At 42.4% G+C, this 19,240-nt stretch overlaps 1 protein-coding gene across 4 annotated transcripts in view; it reads right to left on the bottom strand.

The window, feature by feature from the left end:
* ST7 (suppression of tumorigenicity 7) overlaps positions 1-19,240 on the bottom strand; it is a 138,335-nt gene that overhangs the window by 52,080 nt on the left and 67,015 nt on the right. For 3 of the 4 annotated variants that reach the window (XM_075857125.1, XM_075857124.1, XM_075857126.1), the window contains exons 3-4: positions 6,763-6,922; positions 3,976-4,030 (exon numbers count right to left, since the gene is read on the bottom strand). In XM_075857125.1, coding sequence (XP_075713240.1) covers positions 3,976-4,030; positions 6,763-6,922 — 215 coding nt within the window. Of the gene's footprint in view, positions 1-2,042; positions 2,123-3,975; positions 4,031-6,762; positions 6,923-19,240 lie in introns of those variants that run through there. The other variant, XM_075857127.1, reaches the window with a different exon arrangement.

Below are 19,240 nucleotides of genomic sequence, written 5' to 3'. Positions count from 1 at the left end.
TTGGGGAATTTTGCTGGGAAAGTGTTGTCCTGGTATAATACGGGCACCGTCGCTTCCAGCGGATATGTTTGGGCCCTCCCCTTCCTGGATCCCTAATTTTAGGGGCCTTGATAATTCGCCACTTGAAACAGAAGAAATGTTCCCCTTGGGCCGGCACAACTGTATATTTTTATTTCCTGGCTTATTGGTGCCTTGACTAATTTTATTTTTTCATAGACGTAGTGGTATGAGGGCTGTTTTTTTTGTGTGACGAGCTGTAGTTTTTATTGGTACCATTTTGGGGTACACGCGACTTTTTGATCACTTGTTATCCTTTTTTTTTGGGAGGCAAGGTGACCAAAAAACAGCAATTCTGGCATATTTTTTTAGTTCTTTTTATACAGCGTTCGCCACGTGTTATAAATTACACGTTACCTTTATTCTGCAGGTCAGTCCGATTCCGGTGATACCTAATTTATAGCACTTTTTTATGTTTTATAACTTTTTGCACAATAAAATAACTTTTGTAAAGAGAATGGATTTTTTCTGTCGCCAAGTTGTGAGAGCCATAACGGTTTTAAATTTTTCGTTGACGGAGCTGTATGAGGGCTTGTTTTTAGCGAGACGAGTTATAGTTTTTATAGGTACCATTTTTAGGTACATGCGACTTTTTGATCACTTTTTATTTCATTTTTTGGAAGACAAAGTGACCAAAAAATAGCAATTATTTCAGTATTTTTTAGTTATTTTTTTTACGGCGTTCACTGCGCTGGATAAATAACATAATATTTTTATAGTTCAGGTCGTTACGGTCGCAGCGATACCAAATATGTATGGCTTTATTATTTTTTTCAATAATAAATTACTTGATAAGGGAAAAAGGGCGATTGTGTTTTGTGTTATTATTTTAAACTTTTATTGTATTTTTTACAACTTTTATTTTTACTTTTTTGACACTTTTTTTGACACTTTTCTTTAGTCCCACTAGGGGACTTGAAGGTCCAACAGTTTGTTTGATGTTCAAATACATTGCACTACCTATGTAGTGCAATGTATTAGAACTGTCAGTTGTTCACTGACAGCAAGCCGATCAGGCTCCGCCTCTGGGCGGGGCCTAATCAGCTTACGTAATGGCAGACAGGAGTCCATTGTTAGGGCTCCTGTTGCCATGGTAGCAGTCGCCAGCCGTGCCATCGCGTGGCAAGGCTGCCGATTTGCTACAAACCTCTAGGATGCAGCGATCACAATGGATCGCTGCATCGAAGGGGTTAATGCCAGGAATCGGAGCTAGCTCCGGTTCCTGGCGATAGATCGGGGTGTCCGCTGTAACATACAGCGGACACCCACTGCTGATGACGCCGGCTCAGCTTCTGAGCCGGAAGCTGAGCCGGCGCCATCTTGCCGATGGTACCGGAAGCCTCCTGGGCCCCGCCGACGACGGGGCATAGGAGGATTCCGTTGCTGGCGGACCGGGAGGTAAGCATTAGCCCTCCGATCGCCTTTGCAGCCACCGGCAACCCAGCGATCACGTTGCTGGGGCGCCGGTGGCTAGAAACTCCTCACATGCTGCGATCGCTATTCAACGCAGCATGTGAGGGGTTAATCGGTCGGATCGGAGGCTAGCTCCAGTCCTGGCCGATACCTCAGGGTGCCAGCTGTAACATACAGCTGTCACCCGGCGGTGATGTCGCTGGCTCAGCTCCTGAGCCAGCTTCATCTCCATGACGTACAGTTACGTCGAGATGCGGGAACAGTCCATCTCCCATGACGTAACTGTACGTGATTTTGCGGGAAGGGGTTAATATATGACAGAAAACAATGTAAATGTGAACAAGTTCTAGCTCTATAAATTTGCAGAACAAAAGCGAATATTTGTGATGTTAGTGAAGCTCAGCAATTAGACATGTGTAGGCAGCGTTGTGCTTTGCACCTGTCAAAATGACAATTGTTCCGACACCTTGCTTAAAACAGCATCTCACAGATAACCTGGGAGACGGAAATCCCTGCAAATCACAAAGGCAATGGCTCATTCTGTGTTATTAATTTCCAAGACTTCCAATTACTTAGATTAGCAATGAGATCTACTTCTTCCGATCTACTTCTTAGAGGTAAAGCCATCGTACGGTCACTTTCACACGGAAGTATTTTGGTCAGTATTTTGCTTCAGTTACCAAAACCAGGAGGGAAACCTACACAGAGAAAAAGTATAATAGAAAGATTTGTACCTCTTCCGTGTTTTGGCTTACAAATACTGAACCAAAATACTGCAGTGTGAAAGAGGCCTAAAGCCCTATTCACACGACAGGTATTGTCGGCCATGTGATGGCCTCTATTTGAACGGCCGTCACACGTCAGCAGTAGGAACAATAGACCCTCAAATGGGGCTATTCACACGGACGATTTTTTGACGGCTCGGTAAACCGGGCCGTCAAAGCGGAACCTGTCCTGTTTTAGGCCGTTCTTCTAAGGGGCCGTGTAAAGCACGGCTGTCACTCGGATGTGACCCAAGTGATGGCCGTGCATTTTGCCCCTCGCTCGCTCTCTTCTCCTCCTCCTCACAGTGCGAAGTGAATGTGAGGAGGAGGGTATTTTGTTGCTCCCTGTAGGAGCTGAATCCCTAATACCCGGCCCCAGATTTGGCCGAAGCTGTGGCCGGGGATTCCGCTCCAGGTGAAGTCCCTGACTTCACTGTCCATATATGGACAGTGAAGTCAGGGACTTCTCCTGGAGCGGTCCCCTACAGGAAGGTAGGGAGGGGTGCTATCTAGGTGCCATATATGAGGGGTGGCTATGTACAAGGGTGCTGTGTAGCAGTACCTACAGGGGGTCTGTTTGGCACTACTTACAGGGGGTCTTTGTGGCACTACCTACAGGGGGGTCTGTGTGGCACTACCTACAGGGGGGTCTGTGTGGCACTACCTACAGGGGGGTCTGTGTGGCACTACCTACAGGGGGGTCTGTGTGGCACTACCTACAGGGGGGTCTGTGTGGCACTACCTACAGGGGGGTCTGTGTGGCACTACCTACAGGGGGGTCTGTGTGGCACTACCTACAGGGGGGTCTGTGTGGCACTACCTACAGGGGGGTCTGTGTGGCACTACCTACAGGGGGGTCTGTGTGGCACTACCTACAGGGGGGGTCTGTGTGGCACTACCTACAGGGGGGGTCTGTGTGGCACTACCTACAGGGGGGGGTCTGTGTGGCACTACCTACAGGGGGGGTCTGTGTGGCACTACCTACAAAGGGGTTGGTGTGGCACTACCTACAAAAGGGTCTGTGTGGTACTACCTACAAAGGGGTATTTGTGGCACTACCTACAAGAGGGTCTGTGTGGCACTACCTACAAGGGGGGCTGTGGCAGTATCTACAGAGGGCAGTGTGTGACAGTATCTACAAAGGGCAGTGTATGATAGTATCTACAGAGGGCAGGGTGTGGCAGTATATACAGAGGGCAGGGTGTGGCAGTATCTACAAAGGGAAGTGTGTGGCAGAAAATGTACATATGAAATTCATCCGTTTTTAAAACGGACAGAGAAAACAACCAAACGTAAAAAAACAGGTCAAAAATCGGCCGTTAAAAACGAAAATGGATGCAAAACAGCCGAGAAAAACGGACCCAAACGGTCGTTTTTATCGGCAGACACTCGTCGTTCACCCTGTCGTGTGAATAGAGCCTAAGTCCCACATTTAGCTGATCATTCTTTCATTTCACTTCCCAAATCTCCAGCAGAGTGGATTTACCGGGTCAATCAGGATAAAGAATAAGTATAAGAATGAATATTAAATCCCATTTACAGAAACGGTGCATTGACCTGAAAAGGTTTCAGTTTTAGAACTGTATTGCTATTTTGTGCAGTGCGTTTAAAGTGCAGCACCTGCAATGTGTGTTGAGGTTTCTTTTGGTCTTGCACTTGTATGGAAATATAAGCTCAAGTTAACATTGTACAGTTCATCGATTCTTTATGACGCACAGTAGAATGTCCTCCAAGTAGTTACCTGTTATACTCCGCTCCTCGAAACAAGTTTAACGGATTTCGCCAGACTTTACATTCTGTCAAAGTGAAATGAGAAAATACAGGTAAGGGCCTGTTCACATCAGCGTTCGTTTCCGCTAAGGGGTTCCGTCCAAGGTTTCCGTCAGGTTAACCCCTCACCGGAAAGTCAAAGAGTAAAAAGGAAAAAATATAATAAACTACTTTCTGGCGCTATCACCATAGAGAAAGTCAAAAGCCTACTTGCCCCTTCCCCAGATTATTCAGATTCTTTGTGTCATTTTTTTCTTAAAGGGATATTCTAGCCACAAATCTTTATCATGTATCCACTGGATAGGTGATAAATATTAGCTTAGTGGGGTCTGACTGCTGGGACTCCTACCGATTGCTAGAATGGCAGCATTCAGCTGTTTCTGTCACTACCATACAGTTTGAATGAAAAGATGTTTAAACCCCTTTTCTAGTGGTTTGGGGGTTGGTGAGGGTAACAGGGTTCTAGCGATTAGTAAAGGGGTCTCAGTGGTTGCTCCCCCTCCAATCTAACATTCACCACCTCAGTGGCTATATGATAAATCATTGTGGCGAAATATCCCTTTAAGGATCTAAAAAAAAAAAAAATGGAGATACGTAAGATAAAGTAATGATCATGTGGGCAGAAATTCTCCTTTTATTAATCCAACTGAAGTACATACAGTGAAGGAAATAAGTATTTGATCCCTTGCTGATTTTGTAAGTTTGCCCACTGTCAAAGACATGAACACTCTAGAATTTTTAGGCTAGGTTAATTTTACCAGTGAGAGATAGATTATATAAAAAAACAAACAGAAAATCAGATGGTCAAAATTATATATATTTATTTGCATTGTGCACAGAGAAATAAGTATTTGATCCCTTTGGCAAACAAGACTGAATACTTGGTGGCAAAACCCTTGTTGGCAAGCACAGCAGTCAGACGTTTTTTGTAGTGGATGATGAGGTTTGCACACGTTAGATGGAATTTTGGCCCACTCCTCTTTGCAGATCATCTGTAAATCATTAAGATTTCGAGGCTGTCGCTTGGCAACTCGGATCTTCAGCTCCCTCCATAAGTTTTCGATGGGATTAAAGGTCTGGAGACTGGCTAGGCCACTCCATGAACTTAATGTGCTTCTTTTTGAGCCACTCCTTTGTTGCCTTGGCTGTATGTTTCGGGTCATTGTCGTGCTGGAAGACCCAGCCACGAGCCATTTTTAATGTCCTGGTGGAGGGAAGGAGGTTGTCACTCAGGATTTGAAGGTACATGGCTCCATCCATTCTCCCATTGATGCGGTGAAGTAGTCCTGTGCCCTTAGCAGAGAAACACCCCCAAAACATAATGTTTCCACCTCCATGCTTGACAGTGGGGACGGTCTTCTTTGGGTCATAGGCAGCATTTCTCTTCCTCCAAACACGGCGAGTTGAGTTAATGCCAAAGAGCTCAATTTTAGTCTCATCTGACCATAGCACCTTCTCCCAATCACTCTCAGAATCATCCAGATGTTAATTTGCAAACTTCAGACGGGCCTGTACATGTGCCTTCTTGAGCAGGGGGACCTTGCGGGCAATGCAGGATTGTAATCCATTACGGTGTAATGTGTTACCAGTGGTTTTCTTGGTGACTGTGGTCCCAGCTGCCTTGAGATCATTAACAAGTTCCCCCCCGTGTAGTTTTCGGCTGAGCTCTCACCTTCCTCAGGATCAAGGATACCCCACGAGGTGAGATTTTGCATGGAGCCCCAGATCGATGTCGATTGACAGTCATTTTGTAGGTCTTCCATTTTCTTACTATTGCACCAACAGTTGTCTCCTTCTCACCCAGCGTCTTACTTATGGTTTTGTAGCCCATTCCAGCCTTGTGCAGGTCTATGATCTTGTCCCTGACATCCTTAGAAAGCTTTTTGGTCTTGCCCATGTTGTAGAGGTTAGAGTCAGACTGATTAATTGAGTCTGTGGACAGGAGTCTTTTATACAGGTGACCATGTAAGACAGCTGTCTTTAATGCAGGCACCAAGTTGATTTGGAGCGTGTAACTGGTCTGGAGGAGGCTGAACTCTTAATGGTTGGTAGGGGATCAAATACTTATTTCTCTGTGATCAATGCAAATAAATATATATAATTTTGACTATGTGATTTTCTGTTTGTTTTTTTATATATAATCTATCTCTCACTGGTAAAATTAACCTAGCCTAAAAATTCTAGACTGTTCATGTCTTTGACAGTGGGCAAACTTACAAAATCAGCAAGGGATCAAATACTTATTTCCTTCACTGTAGCTAGCCCCCCCTCCCGAGACTGAAATGATTGCTTATACACAATAGATTGCATTCAACCACAAAGAAAAACTGAAAAACTAGATAATATAGAATTAAGTTCAGCATCTAACAGATCTGTAAGTGCCTGCTATGAAACAATTGAAAAAGAAAATTCATTATTTAAAAAAATAAAAATAAAAATGTACTGAAATCGCTCTCCCAGAAACATCTATTTTATGATTTTCCACCAGGCAGCGGTATGGTGCCACTGTGCCAGTTTCAAAACGTAGGCTTAACATTTATTCCTCTTTTGTGGATGACAACATTATATGTGCTCTTCTTGAGATCTATGTGCGATCCAAGAAGTCTCTGAAGCACAGTACTAATGTAATAGGACAATGCTGAACTTTTCGTATGATGCCATTTAGATATTTAATCCAAATAATACTTCGATGTGTTTAAACTTGTGTGAACTTAAGTTCTACAATAGTGAATAAATTCTATCATAAGCCCGATCATACCTGAAACACTCTGTCGACTCGAATCAGCATCCCCATTACTTGTATTTGAGTTGCTTGGTGTGCTATTGTCCACTCCTCCCAATAGAGGGCGTAAGTGACTTACAGACACTTGCTCAATAAAAGAGGTTCCATACTTCCGAAAATACCACCATTCAAATATCTAAAAAAGCATGGAAAAAAGAAAATATTTATAGTAATGAGTTAAGTAACAGTACTTCCATCTAAAAAGGCATGTACATCCACATACTATTGTGAAATCTGTCGATTTCCATAATGTGTAGATATTTTGTTGAAAGACAAAGTTTAGTGAATAACAGAATCACAGTATTTAGTTTGTGTAAAAGACAAAGTTACATATAAATTTGAAAAAAAGAAAGGGCTTCAATAACCTTGTTTTAATGTCCTTAATTAAAGAACAACACTTTGAGTGAATTGGGCTTAACCGCTTAAAGAGGCTCTGTCACCAGGTTATAAGTGGCCTATCTCCTACATAATCTGATCGGCGCTGTAATGTAGAGAACAGTGGTTTTTATTTTGAAAAACGATCATTTTTGAGCAAGTTATGAACAATTTTAGATTTATGCGAATTAGTTTCTTAATAGACAACTGGGCGTGTTTTTACTTGACCAACTGGGCGTTGTACAGAGAAGTGTATGACGCTGACCAATCAGCATCATACACTTCTCATTGTTCCAGCCCATTGTTACAGTGTGATTGTGCAGTCAAAGAAGCTGGGCTGGAACAATGAGAAGTGTATGACGCTGACCAATCAGTGTCATACACTTCTCATTGTTCCAGTGTGATTGTTCAGTGACAGAAGCTGGGCTGGAAAAATGAGAAGTGTATGACGCTGATTGGTCACTGATTGGTCAGCCTCATACACTTCTCTTTACAACGCCCAGTTGGTAAAAAGTAAAAAAACACGCCCAGTTGTCTATTAAGAAACTAATTAGCATAAATCTAAAATTGCTCATAACTTGCTCAAAAATGATCGTTTTTCAAAATAAAAACCATTGTGGTTATCTACATTACAGCGCCGATCCGATTATGTAGGAGATAGGGCACTTATAATCTGGTGACAGAGCCTCTTTAATGACCAAACTTTTTTCAGTTTCGTTCTTTCCTCCCAGCCTTCCAAAAGCCATAACTTTTTTATTTTTCCATCGACATAGCTGTATGAAAGCTTGTTTTTTGAGGGATGAGTTATAATTTTTCATGGAACCATTTAATGTACCGTATAATGTAATGGGAAACTAAAAAAAAAATGTGTTGTGTGAAATGGGAAAATAGCGATTCCACCATTGTATCAGGCAAGCCGCCATACACGAAGCGCCATTACGCAGGACCCAGGATATTACAGTGCCTGATGAAGGTCAGAGACATGATCGAAACGTCGCACTTATACTGGCATAATTACTAATATTAAAAATCTATCTTTGGATAACGACTTATGGTGTGCATTAAACCTTTTCTTATACTATACGGTTTGGGCCCCTACGCATGCACCCATACGAAGACCTAGTGCGACCTGAACACCTTCAAATCTTTCTCCTTGTATAGTCCATCCTTTTATTCAGTGTTGCATTATTGTTTATTGCATTTAATATTCTACTTTTGCATATATTTTTGCATATTATTTCTTGTTGGGGGCTTTGTTCCCTTGTGTTTCGCGTTTAGGTTGTCTACTTGTCAATTAGGGACCCCTCTTTACGCCATTAGTTTGGTTAGAGGTTTTTGTAGGTTGTTCAAAAAAGGGACTCTGAACTGATCCCCTGCACTCAATTGTATCTGCAACCTTAGGACGTGGACACAATTGATCAGTCTAGCGCTGGCAAAGTACAGGAACTACCTGTTCCCTGCCCCGCCATTCGGCGCTTTACCAATGATGACATCGCACCGCCTGCATCATTTTTTTGGATAAGGCCTGGTCAGAAGAGACGGCGGCTCCGGAACGGGGACAGGGGAGCATGTAATGTTTGTTTTTGTTTTTTCAGTGGGCAGTGTTGGGGACGCTATCTACAGGGGACTCTATAGGGGGCACTGTGAGTGGCACTATATAAAGGGGGCAATGTCTGTGACACCCACTACAGGGGGCACTTAGTGGCGCTATCTAGAGGGGGCACAGTGTGTGTGTGTGTGTGTGTGTGTGTGTGTGTGGTGCTTTACTTTAGAGTGTTTGACACAATTGTATTCAGGGGCACAGTGCATGATACTATTATTTTACGGGGCACAGTGTATGGTACTATTTTAATCATTGGCGCCGTGTATGGTACGATTATATTCCCGGGCGCAGTGTATGATGCAATTATATTTAGAGGCATAGTGTGTGGGACCATGGGAATTTTATCTTCGTTTATAGGCGCGGAAATGTTGGAAAAGTGAGGAGACAGACATCAGAGTAGCAAATTCTGCAGAAATGGGTCATGGCCTGGAGAACTCATCATGAGGCCTGGACCAGATGGAGAAGAGGAGAGAAAAAGAACTAGAATCTGAGAAGACGTCACCTATGAGTCACTGGATTTATAGAGAATCGGTCACCTCTCCTGACATGTCTATTATAGGAAATCCTTGTATTCCACAAAAAGTCTGTGTAGTCGAGAGCTAATAGACAAATGGGTGTTACCATTCCCCTGGTCAAGAGGATGTGTCCCTACTGTCAGTAATGGTTGGAGACTGACCATGTTGGGACACAGCCCTTTGACATGACAAGGGGAATTGTAACACCTATTTGTCAATGCTTGCACAGAAAGGTAGAGTTAACTATGGAGACGGCACGGCAGTGCAGCGGAAGAGAAGGGGGGGTCCAATTTCGGGGAACAACCCAGGGCCTTTAGTATATTTAATCTGCCTCTGCTTGTACCCCACTAGATGAATTTACTTTTGTTCTAGATCTCATTCTACTGTATTACACCTTAGATATCAGCCAATTTTGTAATGTGTTGGTAGTGCCAATTCTCACATTGGCAATAATGAACATTCCGGTTATCTTGCTGCCGTTTATTACCACGTTGTCTGTATGTTAAACTTGCTGTGTGGGCTTCTTACCATTGTTTTCTACTAATGCTAAAATTATATTGACTCCTTCCTGCCTGTACCTCGTAAATGAATAAGCTAATGGCAAGGTCCCCATGCCATTAGCTTGTTAATTATCCTGCTGCCTTTTGCTGCTTCTGAATTCAGGCAGTTGATCTGGATTCCAGATGGGGCTCAGGGAATGTAAAATATGTAGTTTAAAATGAATATACATAGTAAATTGTATTTAAAAAAATAAAATAAATAAAAAAATTCATTAAAAATGTATATGTCATGAGCTTTCATGATGTATACGTTATACGTATCCCATAATAGTCTAAGGGCGACAGATGCCATGGCTAGGCATGCGCCACAGCCTAAGTTTTTCATATTCTACGGAAGATTTTCCTGGCATATCCGCTAAACGTAGGATGAAACCGTGTTAGGAACAGGGCCTAAAGTGGCATTAGTTCTCTGCTCTATAGCGACATAATAAGTTATACAATAATTTGGCGGGAGCATTAGAAGATACATTTTTGGGGTAATACCTCAATAAATAAATATCCTAGTGAGAATTGTTTTATCCTGTTTTGGTCCTCTTTTCATTAAATAAGCACAAAATTAAAAGGGATATCTGTTCCAATTTTAAATAAAATTTAATTCCTACAGTATGTGTCCCACAGAATAATTACTCCTCTGCACGCTTCTTAAAATAAGTTAAAGGGATTATCCAGTCTATAGAAATTGATGACCTATCCTCAGGATAGGCCATCAATAGCTGATGGGCCGGGGTCCGACTCCCGGGACCCCCGCCGATCAGCTATTTTGAAGGGGTCGCAGTGCTCGTACGAGCGCTGCTTCCCCTTCATTTCTTCTTGCTCACTGTGAATCTCTGACACGCATTTAGCGGCGATTCACAGGTATTGCAGCCTTTTCTCCCAATGAAGCGAACTACAGGGCCCAGGAGAACAAAGCGCAACATTGGGACTAATTGTCTATCGCTTACATTCTGGGGGAAGTGGTATCCTCTGAAGAAACTGGGACAGTTGTGGATTTCCCAAAAAAATAAAAAAATAACCTTTTCACACAAGTGTATCAGATTCACGAGCGTGAAAAACACGTGTGAATTTTGTGTGTGGCGTTATGCATCAGTGTGCTTTGCGAGTGGCATGCATTATTCACGCACTCGCAAAGCACATTTTTTTTTTATATTTTCAATAGAATTAATGCGCAAATCACGCACCACACACGGATGTGCATCCATGTGCAGTGCGTGGTTTTCAAGCACCCATAAACTTCAATGGGTGACTAGGTGCGTGAAAAGTCACCAATATAGGACATGCAGTGAATTTCACGCAGTGGGCTCCTGCTGCGTGAAAATTCACGCATGTGTGAACGGCCCCATTGAAATCAATGGGTCCGTGTGCTGCGAGTGATGTCCATGGGCAGCACAAGGATGTGATTGACGCTGGTGTGAATGGGCCCTTACAATGCAGCATTCAAAAAAATTCCATTTTGCTTTGGAGGCCTAAAACAACCCTGGCCACAAAAGGCTTAAAACTGCCGAAGTTATATATCCATCCTTTGGATAACAGAAGATGCATAAAGACAAGCTCTTTAAAGAGGCTCTGTCACCAGATTTTGCACCCCCTTTCTCCTATTGCAGCAGATCGGCGCTGCAATGTAGATAAGAGTAACGTTTTTTTTTTTTTTTAAAAACGAGCATTTTTGGCCAAGTTATGACCATTTTTATATTTATGTAAATGAGGCTTGCTAAAGTACAACTTGGCGTGTTTAAAGTAAAAGTACAAGTGGGCGTGTATTATGTGCGTACATCGGGGCGTGTTTACTTCTTTTACTAGCTGGGCATTGTGTATAGAAGTATCATCCACTTCTCTTCACAATGCCCAGCTTCTGGAAGTGCAAAGACACAGCGTGTTCTCGAGAGATCACGCTGTGACGTCACTCACTTCCTGCCCCAGGTCCTGCATCGTGTCGGACGAGCGAGGACACATCGGCACCAGAGGCTACAGTTGATTCTGCAGCAGCATCAGCGTTTGCAGGTAAGTAGCTACATCGCAATATTATTTTTGTTGTCGGGAGCACATCTCCCAGTGTAAATATCGGGCCCTTAGAGGAGTATCTCATGTTTATATGTATATATTCAGGGTAACCACAGTGTGGCTCTGTAACCAAATGCAGCTCCTGATTACTTAACCCGGTACCAAACAAGTGTCTAGGATTCAGTGAGTCTTGGATTTCTAGCACTGTCCCAGTATGCAACACCTGTCTGCTCCAAATGCGACATGAATTGCAGTTTCATTAAATTAGATCTAATTATATAGACGGAAAAATGTGTGTTTTGTTTTTTTTCAAACTTTGTAGCCATCCGTCTTTTATTTGTAAATTCTTCTCTGGGAGTGGCCATATTGGAGACACACTTCCTTCCTGTGTAGTTAGTACAGCAGGGTGTACGCTTTATGGCGGCCAAAATGAATCAAAGTCAACTGATGAGAAATCTCAGATTATTACAGTTTCCATGAAGTGATAAGTACAGTACATCCTCCAGAGCCATATCGGAGTGTATAGTATATAGTGTTGCTATTCTGCCTTATCTAGGCTTCCAGTAATACAATAGAGCGGTCATTAACTCACTAACCCTCGAATGATGAGATTATTCTCCTCATCCTGTACCAATGTATACAGCAAAGCCAACAGGCGAGCTCCAGAGAACAGGAAACATCAGCTTATTGTGACTGCCGTAGTGGCCAGTGTGAAAACTGTCATATTTCAAGATTTTTTTATGTGGATAGGCGCCTAAAAAACACCACCGCTAAACATTTTAGAAAAATATGTGTACATATAATAAATATGTATACTCAAAACGGGATTCAAAATAATATATGTCATTTTCTGATGTTACGTTCCCTTTAACTTGTCTTCTCCAACGCTAATCTCTTACTGCAGATATTGTCGTGGGAAGAGAAAGCTAAAATTTCTTCTAGCTGGCTGCTTGCACGCATCTTCCGGGTAGAGAAGTAAACAGCAGTGCAGGACCATGGAGAGAAACATGTGTTGTATTATAGTCAGTGCCGTGGATGGCACTGTATGGCTGCAAGTTAGTGTGGGCACTACTATATCAAACAATGCAGGGATGTCATTTGCATTACTAGCTCTGGGCACAGAATCCATCACACATCTGGAACATTTGCTGTGGCACGTGCTTTTAAGATTTGAGGATTAATGCTTCTGAACAGAAGTTAACCATTATAAAGACATGTTCACACGGCTTACGCTCCAGCGTATTTTGGAAGGTAAAATGCTCGTATTATGCTCTAAAGTAAACTTTGTAAAAAAAAAAAAAAAAGTACACCTGGAAAAAAATAACGTATAACTTCTTGAGGTGTTTTACAAGCTAATTTTTCCCATTGACACAAAAAAAACTGAAAGAAAAATCCCATGCCTCAAAACAGCTTGCAAAAAAAAAAAAAAAAAAAAAAGCTTTGAAAATCAGCTCCAAAAAAAGCCTGGTCCAAATGACATAAATAGCGGCAAATGTCCATCACATGAAGAAGGAAATGATCACTGTATGCATAAAAGCCACGGATATGTTACAGATACTGCATTACCATTTGGATGTCTGGTGCTGGAGCCACAGCAAACAAATGTGCTGTCTGCAGTTTTGCATATTATATTTATTGCCAGGAAGCGTTCAGATCTCTCCTTCTCTGGCATGCCTTTTACATGATCCCTACTTTGTTTAGTAATAAACCACTAGGTAAATAAGTTCTGGTGGAGGAAAATAAAATCTAGATTTAAATCCACCTAGTACTTAGTCCGTGCAATAAATAAGGAGAATAAGGTGTATTGTAAACCATTAGGTTTCTATTTGCTGTATGAAATGACTAAACGGAAAAAATAAAACAATTAGGTATTTTCTCCCGTAGGGATGGCTCATTACCGACGGTGGACTTCTTTGGGGAGATGTCTATTTTGCTGTAAATATCCACAGAGAATCAATTAAAAACAGACTCTTAAGCGGTGCAGGGAGTAGTACGGGTCTATGTTTTCCATTATACACAACTAACAAGGCATTCCTTCATAAAGATCTTATATTAATACACAAAATTAGTTATCGAACAACTTGCTCCATGGTGTGGTTTGGAGGAAAAGAAGAATACCCGAATTTGGATTGCTAGAGACCATCCATAAATATGTATGATCTTAGAATAACCGTGGGCTTGGATAAAGAAACATCTCATGTATTTTATTTTAGTTTCATAAATCAGATTTAAGGCCTCATGCACACAACAGTAATTTTCATCCGTAATTACGGAATCCATAATTACGAATGAAATTGCGGACCCATTCATTTCTATTGGCCACTAACACCTTTCCGTATATTTACGGATGTGTGTCCGGGCCATAGAAATGATCCGCAAAATATAGAACATGTCCTATTCTTTGCAATTGCGACACCGATACGGATGTGTATCTGTAGCCGTCGGATCCATATTTGAGGACAGTAGAAAACCCTTATGGGACGTGTACATGAGGCCTTAGTATGTAGGAGAGAAATAATATTTGTTTATTTGATAGGGAGTGTAAAGCCACTCGAACACTAGTAGTTTTTCTGTACTTTACACACATTTTTTCCACAACTGATCAGTTTGAATCAGTATTTTTGGATCCCGTAAAAACTGAACACAAATGAATAGGAGCTATCAATGATGAAGTCAAATCTAAGATGCATGTGCGGTTTGTGGGCGCAGAGGTGATTTTCCCAATACAGCACATAGCAACTTGCTAATCAGTGGGAGTCGGACTCCTGGGACCATCACAGATCACTAGAATGAAAAAGGCTGCAGCACTACAGAGCAGAGTAGCCTCTTGTACATTTTCTCAGCACAGCCCCATATAAATGGATGTGGTCAAAGTGTAGCTGCGAAATAGAGAAATCTGAAGGCGTCACAGTGCGTCAAAGTCCGACCGCCTCCCCCCAATCCGTAAGCTATAGCACATCCTAGTGATACATCTTAGCTTACTATGGTGGGAAAACCCCTTTAAAATGTCAAAATCTACAAAAATAAAATGTTCTTGATGGTACGAGGAAAGGGCCTTATTACAAGATCTTTGTCGCTCAATAAAGAAAGGTGTCTTATTGTCAAAACCCCATCCACACGTAGCAGAACAAAATCTGTGCAGAAATCAGAGCATGCTGGGGATTTATCATTTTTAATTTGCAATGTATTGGGTGAAATCCGAGGAGGAGTCCGCATGTAGCACACACAGATTTTGTGGTGGAAAAGGTCTGCTACATCTGGACTCATCCTCAGGCCTTATTTACACGAGCCTGGCGTAACTGCGGTTTTTCACGTCCGAGGTGCATCAGTGTTCAGCGCTGCGGGACGCGATGTCTCGCATCCCCCATAGTTGAGAGTCTATGGAGGGATGCGTGATGCGTGCAAAGAACGGACATGTCCTATTTTCCCACGGCCCCTTCACACGGTCCGTTGAAACAATGACTGTGTGAACGGCCGCACTCAATTACATAGGTCCGTGGGACGGCCGCTGTTTCAACGGCCGTCCCACAGACGTTTAACATGCTCGTGTAAATAAGCCCTTAAGCTGTATTCAGATGTGATAGTTCTGTGACTTTTTTTTGCCAATATTTTTCACAAAATCGTGGCAAAAGGGATTTGGTTTATATTTTTATAGCAGTATTTCTCATTAGTGATCTTGCTATCGAAATAAATAAACCCCAAAATGAGAAGTCTTTTAAGAGAAATAGTGAGCAGACTAAAACTGGCCAGAAACATTAGATCAGGGATTCAGATCTTATTTTAGCATTCGCTATCCCCTGAAGAAAAAAAAAAAACATCTCTATCTCGGGGAACCCCTACCAATTAACTTTTTTTCCCCAATGAGAAAAAGGGCAAAAGTAATGCAAAAAAAAAAATACCTCTAAATCACTGTTCTGAAAAAAAAAATAAAAAAAAAATAAATGGTTAGGTTTGTAAGCAGAATAACAAAACATTGACCAGACCCCTAAAATTTTAAACCACAGACCAGACCCATAAATTAATTCCGACTCCAGACCAGAGGAAAAAAAAAACAAAAAACAAACCACCTTCAGACACCACCACACACAACATCCTGACAGTGGCCGCCACTGATGTTGGCAGATAATTGTAAAAGAATGAATTATCTAAATGTTGTCTGAACCTTCTAATTTTAGTGGGATCATCTATCTATGAGAGCCTCGATCCAATCATCATAGGCTTACATAGAGAGACTGACCCCCGATGCACACAAAGACTGCTGTGGGATTTAGAGTGCTGGTCACGTGACTGAACGGCGGCGGCCTGCAACAGAGCGGCTAAATTTGACAGGGCACCTTATTTAAGAGGATTATCATCAATACCTTTCACCTAATTAAGTTTAGAATGGGGGAAAAGGAGAAGTTTGCCGGAGTGCCTGTTTTAGCTGGCCACCAGACTACTGTGGGAACATCTGCAGAACCAAAGATCGGGCTTCTGAAAACCTTCTTCGTCCCAAAAAGAGATTTTTCTAACACATTAGATCGGCTGATAAAACTGAAATTAGCAGGTTCAGGTGACATTTGTCTAATGCAGGTCTTTCCCAACTGTCTGTCGATGTCAGTGGTGGCCAGCGGGTTTTGGAAAAAAAAAACAAAAAAAAACACTACTGGAGTCAAATATCCCCACCAACATCACAAGCAAAATAATACAGAGGGTTGAAGAGTTCATATTTCCATACGGACTACCAGCAAACATCAGGCCACTGCATTTTCCCGTACAAAAAAAATGCCTGACAAACGTTACAAAAAATGCCACAAATACCGGACTTAAAATCCTGTGTGTGAATTCAGCCTTAAAGTGAAGCTAAACGTTTGACAAACTACTGACATGTCATAGTGACATGTCAGAGGTTTGGATTGGTGCGGGTCCGAGCACAGAGGGAGCACGTGTGAGCGCTCAGCCGCATCGTGTCGGTTCGGCTTTTTCCGGAAATAAATGTATCAGGCACGGACACAATAGAAAGTCTATGAGCCCGTACTCCGATACAACGGCTTTCCGGGAAAAAGCCGAACAGACACGAAGCGGCTGAGCGCTCACACGAACTCTTTGGCTGCTTCGTACTAGAGATTGGTGGGGGTCTCAGTGCTCGGACCCCCACCAATACAAACTTCTGACATGACACTATGACATGTCAGAAGTTTGTCAAACGTTTAGCTACAGTTTAATTGGCTTTTCTTTACTTTTAGAAGTTGCCAACTGGCCAATGACTTATTCCGCAAAGAGGCAAGGACACGTAGCCTAGTTCTGCTTGGCCAGTTTAACTGGTAGAATGGTGTAATGTTCTTTGACAGGGGAAAAACACTATTGATCAGCACAAAGTAACACAGCACCAGAGCTCTAATGAAGATGGATCACCCAGGAGGATGGAGGAAAAGTGAAGCATGACGAGATGTTTTTCCATCCATTTTGGAGATCTGTCTTCATTAGTTCCATGTGGAAAGTTGCTCCACAGACATCAAACGAACACTGAGCATTTTCCAACCGTTATTAACCCCAAGAATCCAATGATGAGGGACATAAAGGAAAGATCCCTGTGAAAGCAGCAACAGGCGAGATAATACTGTGTTTACTGTATCCCATTTACTGCAAGCTTCAGAAAAACAGGGAAGCACAACATCTAGAAAAAAGGCTACATGGGCAAGAATAGAGTTAAGCTAATCTGTTAAAATTTGATTTGCCAACAGGTGAATCTCCTATTGCAGAGCGGTCAGCAGGCATCACATATAACAGTGAAGACTGAAGGTCGGCCTCAAATGTCTTATATGGGAAATGTGCTTCTGTAAAGAGAAATTCTATTACATAATTCTGTAAATTAAAAGAATAGTTACCAAGAAGCTCCAATGGCTTTCATACATCATGTCATGGAGCTCCAAAGTGACTTAATATTTTAATTTTCAGGAGGGTTACATTACTCATTCATATATATATAATCCAAAAATCAGGCAGCACTCCAAGGTATAAGCAAAGTAGAAAAAGGTGCTTTATTGGTCCATATACACACGACGTTTCAGCTCAACACAGGAGCCTTTCTCAAGTGAAACCCCGCGTTGAGCTGAAACGTCGTGTGTATATGGACCAATAAAGCACCTTTTTCTACTTTGCTTATACCTTGGAGTGCTGCCTGATTTTTGGATTCTACTACAGCAGGTCTGTTAGCCCTGACCTGGGCAGGTCGGCACCCACCTACGATTTACAAGGCTGTGCGGCTGACATTGTATTTGGACTTTTAGATATATATATATATATATATATATATATATATATATATATATATAAAAACACCACATCAGCTACTGCAGAACCTCTTTTTGAATAGCAAGAGGGAAGTTTTTGTCCTCCGTTGATTGATCTGAAATGCCCTCATCTTTTACAAATGAATATGTGAGCAACTAAGGGCAGAAGGAGCACTTCAGGTAGGTCAGTGGTCGGCACTGCAGGAGTAGGTACATCCTGCAAAAATGAGATGTAAGAGACTGCACATCTATTATTGTAACTCCGCCATGATTTTTTTGTAGTGAAAACCAGATTTAAAGGGGTATTCCTACCTGATAATGGTATAGCAAATCGTTCGGATATGCCATAACATTGGGATCGGTGGGGGTCCAACTTCTGGGACACCACCGATCACCAGAACAAAAAGGTACTGGGGTCTTTTCAGCCATTCCCTGCACAGTGGCACTCCCGGCCATCCGCTGTGCAGTGAACTGTAAGGGCCCATTCACACAAACGTGAATAACGTCCATGTGCTGCGCATCTAAATCACGCGCAGCACACAGACCCAATTGATTTCAATGGGGCTGTTCAGACATGTGTGAGTTTTCACGCAGTGAGAGAGTCCGCTGCTTGAAACTCACTGCATGTCCTATATTGGCGCGTTTTCACGCACCTATGCGCCCATTGAAGTCAATAGGTGCGTGAATACCACGGACAGCACATCCGTGTGTGGTGTGCGATTTGCGCATCAATTCGATCGAAAAAAATAAATAAATGATGTGCTTTGTGAGTGCGTGAATAACGCTTGCCACTCGCAAAGCACACTGATGCATAACGCAACACACACAGACCAGATTTACGCAAGGTTTTCACGCGCGTGAATCTGATACGTTCGTGTGAATGTAGCCGAACAGTCCTATTCAAGTGAATTGGACGGTGTTGCAGTTGTAACCACAGCGGGTGAAGCAGCAGCGCTTCTTCATTCTGGATTATAGGGGTCCTGGCAGTCAGACCCCCACATATTAACAAGTAATGACATAGCTTTTCAGTATTGTGGGAAAAACACAGAGGCCCCATGCACACGAACGTAAAAACGCCCGTAATTACGGCCCATAGACTTCTATTAGCCACGGGTACCTTCCCGTTTGCTT

This window comes from Rhinoderma darwinii, chromosome 3, assembly GCF_050947455.1.
Source record: "Rhinoderma darwinii isolate aRhiDar2 chromosome 3, aRhiDar2.hap1, whole genome shotgun sequence".
NCBI classification, from domain to species: Eukaryota; Metazoa; Chordata; class Amphibia; order Anura; family Rhinodermatidae; genus Rhinoderma; species Rhinoderma darwinii.
This window is presented reverse-complemented; position numbering and strand designations above follow the sequence as displayed.